Source organism: Oncorhynchus mykiss, chromosome 15, assembly GCF_013265735.2.
Source record: "Oncorhynchus mykiss isolate Arlee chromosome 15, USDA_OmykA_1.1, whole genome shotgun sequence".
NCBI lineage: Eukaryota > Metazoa > Chordata > Actinopteri > Salmoniformes > Salmonidae > Oncorhynchus > Oncorhynchus mykiss.
The window spans coordinates 42,656,736-42,669,672 of NC_048579.1; the positions used below are offsets into that span (position 1 = coordinate 42,656,736).

At 42.9% G+C, this 12,937-nt stretch overlaps 1 protein-coding gene across 2 annotated transcripts in view; it reads right to left on the reverse strand.

The window, feature by feature from the left end:
• Nucleotides 1–12,937, reverse strand: part of pcf11 (PCF11 cleavage and polyadenylation factor subunit) — a 30,728-nt gene that overhangs the window by 9,767 nt on the left and 8,024 nt on the right. For both annotated transcript variants that reach the window (XM_021563253.2, XM_021563252.2), the window contains exons 6-8: nt 10,311–10,488; nt 3,269–3,887; nt 1,562–3,066 (exon numbers count right to left, since the gene is read on the reverse strand). In XM_021563253.2, coding sequence (XP_021418928.2) covers nt 1,562–3,066; nt 3,269–3,887; nt 10,311–10,488 — 2,302 coding nt within the window. The remainder of the gene's footprint in view (nt 1–1,561; nt 3,067–3,268; nt 3,888–10,310; nt 10,489–12,937) is intronic.

The following is a 12,937-nucleotide window of genomic DNA, read 5'->3' on the forward strand; positions in this document are numbered from 1 at the left end:
TCGGTATTTTTGGGCACCGATGTGACTATTTTTATACCTTTATTTAACTAGGCAAGTCAGTTAAGAACACATTCTTATTTTCAATGAAGGCCTAGGAATGGTGGGTTAACTGCCTTGTTCAGGGGCAGAACGACAGATTTTCACCTTGTCAACTCGGGGGATCCAATCTTGCAACCTTACAGTTAACTAGTCCAACGCAATAACGACCTGCTTCTCTCTCGTTGCACTCCACAAGGAGACTGTTACGCGATTGCAGTAAGCCAAGGTAAGTTGCTAGCTAGCATTAAACGTATCTTATAAAAAACAATCATAATCACTAGTTAACTTCTTAAGGTATTGGGGGCAGCATTTTCACTTTTGGATAAATAGTGTGCCCAATTTCAACTTCCCGCTACTCATGCCAAGAATATAAGATATGCATATTATTAGTAGATTTAGATAGAAAACACTGAAGTATCTAAAACGGATTGAATCATGTCTGAGTATAACAGAACTTATGTAGCAGGCAAAACCCAGAGGACTAACCATTCAGATTTTTTTTTAGGTCTCCGTCTGTTCAGTGAGTTCTATAGTTATAGTAATTATTGTAGTCAATTTATGTACTTCTACTCCCTTATAATTATCTGTGATTTCATTTATCAGTTTTTGTGACAGATGTCCCCACATCAGTTTGTTTCCCGCTAAAGGGTGCTGCGCTACTCTGTTGCAGTAAATCCGTGTGCGCTTATTATGAGGATGAGATTCAATGTTGCGATTAATCTACTTAACCAGGCAATGTGCACATTCTCACATATTTTACAATGTAATAATTATAATATCAATGCATTGGCAAGCCCTAAACATTTACTCTTAAAATGGTAATGGCCTACTGACACTTTTTGCATGCGGGGGGGGGGGGGTTCTATATTAGGCCTAGATATGAACATTTCCATAAATTATACAATTATATAACATTGAGGTCCTTGAAAATTACAATTGTGCTTCAAGCAGGGTGCATAGACACACTGGCAAGTCAAATTCAAGGATGCATAATCCTGTTGTATAAGTGAAGGGCTAATTTGCATATGATTTTTTTAAATATTATTTTAGTTTCAAACTGAAATTTGTATCCCAATGTCACCCATTGGCCCCATTATTTATAGAACATAAATATAGAATATAAGCAGAACAGTTAAAGTGTATGAATGTGATGGCGTAAAAAGTGAATGTATGATTGAATGCGGTTTAGGTTAGAGCAGTGCTGTGCGTTGCGATAGCTATGTGTTGACTATGGTGACAGAGTAGCATTAGTGCATAAAAGTGTGAGCCTAATAAAACACTAACCACACAAAGACACCAAACGATACATACATACGTGCACGTACAAACACAAATATGAAATCTTCTCAATTGATGAAATCATTCAAGTCTATTGTACTTTTCAACCTTCTTGACCTTTCTGATAATCACTATGTGGTGTACGTCCCAAATAGCACCCAGGTCAAAAGTGGTGAAATAAATAGGGAATAGAGTGACATTTGGGACTCATCCCCTATGTCCTAAATCAAGAAGAGGTTCTCACCGGCTGCTGCATGTTCCCTGCCGGTGGCAGAGGCACACCAGGGGTGTAGAACGGAGGTCTGACGTAGGAGTTGTTGAACCCAGCCTGGGACACAGGGACGGGAGACACCGTGAAGTTAGCCCCCTGTTGGCCCACCACGTTCTGTTGCACTGAGAACGTCTGGAACTGCTGGGGGCCTCCGGGGTTGACTGGGTCGTACATGGGTGTCCCTAGTGGCCGCAGCGGGGGCTGCAGGTTGGGAGTGGTGTGGTACCTGGGAGACACCTGCTGGCCGGAGGGGCAGTCAAAGCGTGGGGGCATGCCCTGGGGGGGCAGAGAGGGCAGGGGGTCGTAGCGCATGGGGCCGGGCTGGCCCATTGGGGTGGAGGGGTTCCCTGGGCCATCGAAACGCATCGGGCCTGGCTGGTTGGGAGCGCCGTCGAATCTCATGGGGCCTTGCTGGAACCTCATTAGTCCTTCGAACCTTCCAGGGCCGGGCTGCATGTGGGAGCTGTTGAAGTTCATTGGACCATCGAAGCGGTTGGACTGCATGGGGCCGTCAAAACGCATTGGCCCAGGCCCCTGTCCGTCAAATCTACCGTCATATCGCCCCGATAGCCTACCTTGCTGCGGAGGCGGTGGGCCGCCGTCAAACCTTCCCCCAATGCCTTGTGGGTCCCCTCTCATTGGAACGTGAGGCATGGAGGGGCCGTCGTATCTTCCTGGTCCGTCAAACTTCTCTGGTCCTTTATGAAGAGCGGGGCCGTCAAACCTGCCGGGGCCCTGAGGGTAGGGCCCATCATACCTTGATGGGCCGTGTGAGGAGCACCCTGGTCCATCGTACCTACCGGGCCCCTGGACGCCCTCGTAACGGCCCCCAGGGTGAGGCCTGCCAGGCTGACCTATGTGACCAGGCCCGTCGTACTGAGTGCCCTTGTGGGGTCCGTCATAGCGTGGCGAAGGTGGTCCTCCTTTAGGACCACCGTCGTATCTCTGGGGGCCATCTGCGGCGTGAGGAGGGGTGTGTCCTGGAGACTCAACGTGTTTGCTGCGTACTGAGGAGAGCACGGGCCCACGGGGGGGTCCTCCTGGGTGGTGGGGTCTGGGTAGAGGGGGGGTGTCCAGGGGCCCTTCGTCACACGAGTGCTCGCTGTTGGGGCTCTCAAAGCGCGGGACAGGGCTCATCTCTGCCGCGTCCATCTGCTGTAACGGGGACAGGCGCTCCCGCTCGTATGCTGGTACCGGTAAAGGAACCGGGGACTTCCTAATGGGGCCGTCCAGTGCCAGGCTGACTGAGTTCTGGAGCACCGGGCCGCTGGGGGGTTTGGGGGGGACGCGGTCGTGTTTGCGAGGGTCATCGTAACGGGGGTACGGAGGTTTGACAGCATGGTCTTCAGACAGCGGACCTCCTCCGTACCGCCTGGGAGGGGCATTGTAGCCGCTCTTAGGCTCCTCCCTCTCATCGTACGGTGGTCTGTGATTGGGCAGCCGCTCACTGAGGGGGGAGTTTCGCTCTCTTTCACCAGCTAAGAAATAAAAACAATTACTAAATGAAAACGGGAACCATTTATCATCGGATAGTAATCAAACTAAGTCATAAAGCACTGCATTTACAGACATACTTCTGATTCATAATATATTCCCTTGGCTTGGGTGTCCAACCATGTGTGCGTATAACAAAATTAATTCATAAATTAGTCCCATCATTAGACATGAAACTCCACTTGCCTTTGAGTCTGTCAGTGGCGGTGGACTCCCTGGGGTCTTGTATCCTCCTGAAGCGTAGCCCTGGCAGAGACTTGAGCCTGGGGAACTCGTTCCCGTGGCTGTACTCCTGGATGATGGCTGCTGGGGTGGGCTGCTCCTCCTCTACCTCCTTCAGCCTGTCCTTAGGAAGCCTGGTGAACTTCATCCCTGAAGGAAGGGCGTTAGTCTCCCTGTTAACCTCAGTCTTGGCACCCCCAGGGCCCTCCCCGGGCCTCCCCAGCACCCCCTCTACCTCCTCCTGGCTGTCCTCTCCGTCCCAGCCCTCCCCTCCTTGCTCCTGCTGCCACAGCATCACCTGGGTCCTCCTCAGCTTGGACTTGTGTTCATAGTAGGTGAGCTCTGCGTCGGACAAGTCCGCCCCGGAGGACACTCCCCCTGTGGGTGTGGCCAGCAGGGGCTTCTTCCTGGTTGGTGGGAGGTGGTGTGGGTGGGCGTGTCCGTGACCATCCTCACTGGAGCCCTCCCAGGAGTCTCCTCCTCGCTGCTTCTCTTCCTGGTACTGGAACAGCTGCTTGATCTGGTGAGCCACATTCAGGAAGTCATCATGGCTGATCTCTCCGTTCTCCAGATGCTTACTGGCCTACAGGGAGAAAGGGAAGAAGAAGATCAAGTTATCTAGTAGATTAAGTTTACTTTCTCCCAATTTAATACAAATGTTGAAATGTGCACGTACCACACCCCTGCTAAGATTCCTCTCCAGAAATGAGCGCATGTTAGCTCTTTCAAAGGCCTGTATGGCTCATTATTGGGCAGGTGTACCATTTTAGCAATGAGCATTCTCCTGTAGCAGCATAGTGGCTTGGCTATAGATGGCTGAAGCATGGGGTCGGGTTGCCCATCTGCATTTGTTTAGGCTAACCCGATGAGCTAATCAATAACTAGACCACAAATGAAGTATCAGAATTGTGGCTTCATACCAATGCCAGCTTAGTATAATAATACTCAATATCATAACAATACTACAGTGAAAAAATGCCTTAACCTCTTGGGTAGGGGCAGTATTTTGGATGAATGAGGTGCCCAATGTAAACTCCCTGTTACTCAGGCCCAGAAGATAGGATATGCATATGCATGGTAGTATTGGATAGAAAACACTAAAGTTTCCAAAACTGTTAAAAATAATGTCTGCGAGTATAACAGAACTGATATGGCAGGGAAAAACCTGAGGAAAATCCATCTAGGAACTGGGATATTTTTGATGTGGGTTTTTTCTATTTCTAAATGGTTATGACCCAGATTGCAGTTCCTATAGCTTTCACTAGATGTCAACAGTCTTTAGACATTGTTTCAGGCTTGTATTCTGAAAAATGAGGAAGAATGAGACCATTCTTTCAGTGGACTCTAGAATGAACCAGAGCTAGTTTGCGCGCATGACCGATTGCGCGCCATTCGTTGTTTTTCCTTTCTATTGAAGACGCTATTGTCTGGTTGAAATATTATCAAATATTTAGGCAATAGACAACCTGAGGATTAATTATAAACATTGTTTGACATGTTTCTACAAACTTCACCGGTACTATCAGGATGTATTCGTCTGCATGTATTGACCGCCTTTAGGCCAGTGGATTACTGAACAAAACGAGCCCCCAAAAAAGTGTTTTTGGGACATAGAGGGACTTTATCGAACAAAACAAACATTTGTGTAACAGGGACTCGTGACTGCAACCATATGAAGATCAAAGGTAAGTGATTAATTTTATCGCTATTTCTGAGTTTTGTAATTCCTAAACTTGGTTGTAAAATGTTTGTATGCTTTTGTAAACTGGGCGCTGTCCTCAGATAAATCGCATGATACGTTTTTGCCATAAAGCCTTTTTGAAATCTGACACAGCGGCTGGATTAACAAGAAGTTAATCTTTAAGCCGATGTATAACACTTGTATTTTTATGAATGTTCAATTTGACCATTTCTGTATTTTTAAATTTGGCGCTCTGCAATTTCACCGGATGTTCGGACGCTTCCGTCCCATCTGCCCATCAGAAGTTAGTCAAATATACAGCACGGTTACTGTATAAAACACGTGATCAACTCTCCATCTGGAGAGCTAGGTCACTGGGTGTGCAGGCTTTTGATCAGCACTGCTTAAAACACACCCGAGTCAGCATAACAAGGTCCTGTTGAGCAGTTGATTTGTAGAATCTGACGTGAGAGTAGAGCTGGAACAAAAGTCTACACCAGTGTTTCCTTTAGGAAATGTTGCCCTGGACAACGTGACCGGAAAGATTTCAATATAGCGGCCATGAGAGAAATGTACCAGACACATCTGCATTGGGTGTGTTACTCATTAGAGCATCCACCCACGCTGCTCAGAATGACACAAATCACACTTCTGGTAATTCATTTTAACAAAAAAAATAAAAATGGCAAACTGCAATTCGCAGGAAAAAGGGAAAACATTAACAGCGCACATGAAGCAAGCAGTATGACAGCGGTAAACACCCTATTTCTAAATTTGAGGTTACTCTAAAGATGCAACAACTAGGATGAAGGGTTGCTAATATGACTAGGATTATGCATTTGGCTTCTGGACAACCAATTAAACACGAAAGAAACATCATGAGGAAGTGTCATTAGACAGCACGCATGGCAAAATGCCTAGCTGATTTGAGTTGCGGCTGTCAGTGAAAAGCATTAAAATGTGGGAAGATAATGTGTCTTAAAAATAATTTTAAATGTTGAAAAGGGAAGGGGTTTGTGGCAAAGATAGCCTATCGGCGTCTCTTCAGAATGCATCCACTCAGCTGTCTCCCGACAATTCTTGTGGGTTCATTGTTTCATGTGAATCGTTTGCTCTTTGATCGTTTTTATTTTCATAATTTTTTTTACATTTTTAAATCCCTATTACATTTGTCACTAGTAGTAAATGTACCGGAACTGTTAATCCCGGTCATTTGGCTACATACATTTTTTCACTTAATAAATTAGGCCTACAGTCATTTACCATTCTCAGAGTGGAAACGTTGTTTGCCGAGTTCACAACCTTCTACACTTGAGAAACAAGTTTTGATTTATTTCATAATAATTTATGAGTTGTAAATGTTTTAATTGTCTTGTTTGGAGTGCTCCATGTGAGCAATGAGCATGGGTTAGGTTTCTCTGTCATGTTAATGTTGAGGGAGCACACACACGCCTGAGCAAGCATAGAAGTAGCCTAGCTGGCCTGCTGCGCGCAATTCTAGGTTTGTGCCCATTTGGGATGTTTGATTTCTGATCATCATGTTCACCACTAATAAACTTTTCAGTAATATTTTCTTCACCTCACACAGTAAGTCAACAAAATCGTATTATTTTATTTTTTACAGCCATTGCGAATGGCCTAATAGTTTCTCACAGTAGGTCTATTTGAAAAATCTTCCCAAAAATCTCCCCGATAACCACCAAATCCCTGTGTGAAAAAGTAAAATATAATCTAATGATCACATATATCCAATGGAACTGTCATAAAATACAACTTTCCCTTGCGCAAAAACAGATGTTTGTCCAGTGCTCAATGGCATGGGAAACTCTGGGACCAGAATAAGGCTAGTTAATAAAATGTTGCAAGCTCGCAAGAGATAGCTACAGGACAGATCCAGTTGACACAATGTTGCACTTCACTAGCAATAACTCAAGTCAAGACAGATAGAAAGGGATTCAAACAGGCTGAGTAGAGATAAATGTGATTGAAAGTGAAATTTTCCTCAGTATATTTTGTATTATTTATTTGACGGCTTTATGTAGGCTACTTTTACTTAGTTGATAATGGAAGTTATAGGCCAACGGCTGCATTAGCCATCTGAGTTCCATGCGCTCATTTAGGCCATTCAGATGCCAATAATCATGGTATATCAGTGTGTCCATATGGCAAAGAAAGGTGCTCTCGCATTAGTGGAACAGGTTCAGGGAATGCTGGATATTTTGATGTGCAACATGTCTAAATGGGATCCAGAACAATCAGATATTTTGGGCTCTTTAGAAATGCTTTTGCTTGCATGTGTTTTGGACAAAAATACTAAAATCATCAGGGATTCAGCTAAAAACACATTTTATTTAGGAAATATGTATTCCCACAAAACAAATGTGATCAAGGTATGAAATCGTTATTTTACAGTACAATCTATTTTGGGGCTTAGTTGTTGTCAATTGGCAGTGTACAAATTATTTTCAGTTAGCTTCGACAAATTGTCCAGCGGCTGAATCTAGTTCCCTGGCCGAAGGCTGCCTGTAGGGCCTATGCTACATGATTTACCAACTGAGGAAGTGGAAACTCAAAACACATGATCTAAATTGCTAACTCTATTGCTTGATGGCAATGAAATTGATCTAACAGTAAATGTAATCCTATAAAAACGTTCCATAGGTAGGCCTATATAGGCTACTCGATGTAGGCCAATTCAACACAAATGGATTGCTCCGTATCATCAACTACACGGTTTGCAAAGTGGTGTTATTTCCTTTGTTGACAGTTAAGAAATAATTGCTACTCACATTAAGCAGAGACTCCTCCTTTTGAAAACAGCAACAGTACAGTTTGTTTTAGAAACGTTCTTGCTCGCAATTACATTTCAAAATGTAGCTCAACTGTCATGTCAGTATGCTGTCGCTTATCAGAATTGCATCTCTCCCTTCACGCCATGTGCAAAGGGGGGTGGGAGTGAGAGCCAGCAGCGAAACAGGGACAGGGCAGATACTTTCATTGCAGGAAGCAGGTTAATGAACATTGCTGTCAACCAAATAATGGCATTCGAACCAAAAAAACAAACATCTTGAAAGTGCACCTCAAGTATTATTTTTTTGAAATTACAAAATGTGCCATGGTGGGAACAATTAAGCAGCGGCACAATATGGAAACACAAAAAATGTGATGGAGATTTAAGACTTAACTTCTTATGGCTGCAGGGGAAGTATTGAGTAGCTTGGATGAAAGGTGCCCAGAGTAAACTGCCTGCTCCTCAGTCCCAGTTGCTAATATATGCATGTTATTATTAGTGTAGGATAGAAAACACTGAAGTTTCTAAAACTGTTTGAATGATGTCTGTGAGTATAACAGAACTCAAATGGCAGGCAAAAACCTGAGAAGAAATCCAAACAGGAAGTGGGAAATCTGAGGTTGGTCGATTTTCAACCCAGCCCTTATTGAATACACAGTGGGGTATTGGTTGTTGCACTTCCTAAGGCTTCCACTAGATATCAACTGTCTTTAGAAACTTGTTTGAGGATTCTACTGTGAAGTGGGACCGAATGAGAGAGGAATGAGTCAGAGGTCTGCCAGCAGTCACTCGCATTTCACATGAGGTAGCTGCGTTCCTTTGCTTTTCTGAAGACAAAAGGAATTCTCTGGTTGGAATATTATTGAAGTTTTATGTTAAAAACATCCTAAAGATTGATTATATACATCGTTTGACATGTTTCTACAGACAGTAACGGAACTTTTTGGCATTTAGTCTGCAAATAGGGAACGCGCTTCATGACTTTGGATTTGTTTAACAAACATGCTAACAAAAGTAGCTCTTTGATTTGTTTTATAATGTCCATTTATGTTCAAACCTTTATTGTGGAACTGGGATTCCTGGGAGTGCATTCTGATGAAGATCAAAGGTAAGTGAATATTTATAATGCTATTTATGACTACCCAATATGGCAGATAACTTTTTGGCTGCTTTGTTGTCTGAAAGCTGTACTCACATTATTGCATGGTTTGCTTTTTCCGTAAAGCTTTTTTGAAATCTGACACAGCGGTTGCATTAAGTGTTTTTAATACCTTCTCTACCTCCTACCTACCTCTATCGTATCGTATTAAATCCTATAAAGTATTTATTTACCAAAAACCTTAGCTATGTATCAACAAAATTTGGAATCCTCAATTTAAATTATAAAAATGAGCAGTTATCTGTCTTCTGGGGTAAGTTTAAATAGGAATATACTTTATATTTTGAGGTTTCATTTTTCTATTATCCTTATTAATATACTGGTCACTCTGAAACAGTAATTATTCAATTGGACACGGGAGAATAAGGTAATAACGGCCTCATCCGGTGGGAAATGTTCAAATTGTATCGCGTTCCCCGTTTTTATTATGGACCTTACTCAATAATCAATGAAGTTAGAAAGTCCATTTCCCACAATACCCCATGTTAAATTCAACGTTGTGGTTAAATATACAGATTTAGTAATTTTATCAAATGTTCTAACAGATTAGTACAGTTCAAATCAGGATATGCATTTACATAGGGATATACATTCACACTGTTACTCTTTAATTAAAAATTCCTCAGCTATAGTACTTTTTACTAAATGGAAAGCAGATCCTTAATATAAGAAATTCTATCAACTATGTATTAATCACAGTCGCACATAATAGGGAGTGTATAAATTGTATACATTCAGGGTAAATCTTAAGGAGAAGTGTATCTATATTTCCATGTCTAACAATTTTATTTTCATTGACATTTAATGATGTGGCTCTCTGCAATATCACCGGATGTTTTTGGAACTAGTGAACATAACGCGCCAATGTATACTGAGATTTTTTTATATAAATATGCACTTTATCGAACAAAACATACATGTATTGTGTAACATGATGTCCTATGAATGTCATCTGATGAAGATCAAAGGTTAGTGATTAATTTTATATCTATTTGTGCTTTTAGTTTTTTCTGTGGCTTGGCTGTGACCTAACATAATCAATCGTTTGTGGTGCTTTCGCTGTAAAGTCCATTTGAAATCTGACACGTTGGTGGGATTAACAACAAGATTACCTTTAAAATGGTGTAAAATACATCTATGTTTGAGGAATTTTAATTACGAGATTTCTGTTGTTTGAATTTGGCGCTCTGCACTTTCACTGGCTGTTGTCATATCAATCCCGTTAAGGTAATAGGGTGCTATTTAAGAAGCACCTGTGTTGAGGCATACCTTTTGAGCAATTCTCCTTTGTATACTTTACAATTAAATGCGGCATCTACTACCTACTCAAATTGTGGGGAGGAAAAGCTGAGGAGATGTTTTTTTGTGGACGTACCTTTTTGAGCAGGTCTCTCTTGCTGGCAGAGTGAAGCACCTCTGGGATTTGCAGGTTTGCATCGACACTAAGGCGATGCTGTTTGGGGGTGGTAGGTCTCTTGCTGCTGGAGTATGACGGCCGTCTCTGTGGAGGACCTGCCCCCTTCCCATGAGCCTCCTCTGACGACAACTTCAGACTGATGAAGGAATAAGTTAATTTATTTGACAACTTTCAAAAACATGTGGGCAGTTTCCTGACCACAGAGATTCTCTTTAGTCCAGGACTAGGCCCAATCTGTCTGAGGAACCACCCCTCAGTTGCCTCAGTCTTGTGAGTACAAAAATACACAGATATGCAGACATGCAGTGGTTAGGAGTGAGAACACACCATGTCCCAGATTATACAGGTACACACCCTAACTAACACCACCAGATAACAAGCTGACTATATGTGTGAGGTTCAGAGGCAGATACAGTGCCATGAAAAAGTATTCGCCCCCTTTATAATTCTCTATTTTTGCATATTTTTGATACCGAATGTTAGACCTTTAACCAAAACCTAATTAGGTTAGGTCTACATGAAAATGGTTAATAAGCAACAAATTACATGTTTTGGAATAGCCTAGTCAAAGTCCAGATCTATTCCCAATTGAGACGTGGCAGGACTTGAAACGAGCAGTTCATACTTAAACTCACAAATGTCGCTGAGTTAAAGCAGTTCTGCATGCAAGAGTGGGCCAAAATTCCTCCACAGCGATGTGAGAGACTGATCAACAACTACAAGAAGCATTTGGTTGCAGTCATTGCAGCTAAAGGTGGCACAACCAGTTATTGAGTGCAAGGGGGCAATTACTTTTTCACACTGGGGAATTGGATGTTGCATAACTTTATTGATTAAATAAATACGCAATTGTTGTGTTATTTGTTCACCTGGGTCCCCTTTAGCTAAAATGACATTTTGGTTGAAGATCTGATATGACATAGCTTCAGCGTGTAAATCAGCTAGAAAGATGTGTCGGCATCGAGTAATTGTCTCTGGCCCCCTCCCAGTTAGGGGGAGTGATGAGCTCTACAGCAGTCTCACAACTCAATCGCTGGTTGAAAACTGTTTTCTGCCCCTCCCAAAAGATAGAATTTGCAGATAATTGGCCCTCTTTCTGGGACTCACCCACAAACAGGACCAAACCTGACCTGCTGAGGAGTGACGGACTCCATCCTAGCTGGAGGGGTGCCCTCATCTTATCTACCAACATAGACAGGGCTCTAACTCCACAATGAAATAGGGTGCAGGCCAGGCAGCAGGCTGTTAGCCAGCCTGCCAGCATAGTGGAGTCTGCCATTGAGACCGTCCGTGTCTGTGCCTCGACCTAGGTTGGGCAAAACTAAACATGGCGGTGTTCGCCTTAGCAATCTCACTAGGATAAAGACCTCCTCCATTCCTGTCATTATTGAAAGAGATCATGATACCGCACATCTCAAAATAGGGCTACTTAATGTTAGATCCCTCACTTCCAAGGCCGTTATAGTCAATGAACTAATCACTGATCATAATCTTGATGTGATTGGCCTGACTGAAACATGGCTTAAGCCTGATGAATTTACTGTGTTAAATGAGGCCTCACCTCCTGGCTACACTAGTGACCATATCCCCCGTGCATCCCGCAAAGGCGGAGGTGTTGCTAACATTTACGATAGCAAATTTTCATCTTTTGAGCTTCTAGTCATGAAATCTATGCAGCCTACTCAATCACTTTTTATAGCTACTGTTTACAGGCCTCCTGGGCCATATACAGCGTTCCTCATTGAGTTCCCTGAATTCCTATCGGACCTTGTAGTCATAGCAGATAATATTCTAATCTTTGGTGACTTTAATATTCACATGGAAAAGTCCACAGACCCACTCCAAAAGGCTTTCGGAGCCATCATCGACTTAGTGGGTTTTGTCCAACATGTCTCTGGACCCACTCACTGTCACAGTCATACTCTGGACCTAGTTTTGTCCCATGGAATAAATGTTGTGGATCTTAATGTTCTTCCTCATTATCCTGGACTATCGGACCACCATTTTATTACGTTTGCAATTGCAACAAATAATCTGCTCAGACCCCAACCAAGGAACATCAAAAGTCGTGCTATAAATTCACAGACAACACAAAGATTCCTCGATGTCCTTCCAGATTCCCTCTGTCTACCCAAGGACGCCAGAGGACAAAAATCAGTTAACCACCTAACTGAGGAACTCAATTTAACCTTGCGCTATACCCTAGATGCAGTTGCACCCCTAAAAACTAAAAACATTTCTCATAAGAAACTAGCTCCCTGGTACAGAGAAAATACCCAAGCTCTGAAGCAAGCTTCCAGAAAATTGGAACGGAAATGGCGCCACACCAAACTGGACGTCTTCCGAATAGCTTGGAAAGACAGTACCGTGCAGTACAGAAGAGCCCTTACTGCTGCTCGATCATCCTATTTTTCCAACTTAATTGAGGAAAATAAGAACAATTCGCAAAGCTAACTAAAAAGCAGCATTCCCCAAGAGAGGATGGCTTTCACTTCAGCAGTGATAAATTCATGAACTTTGAGGAAAAGATCATGATTATTAGAAAGCAAATTACGGACTCCTCTTTAAATCTGTGTATTCCTCCA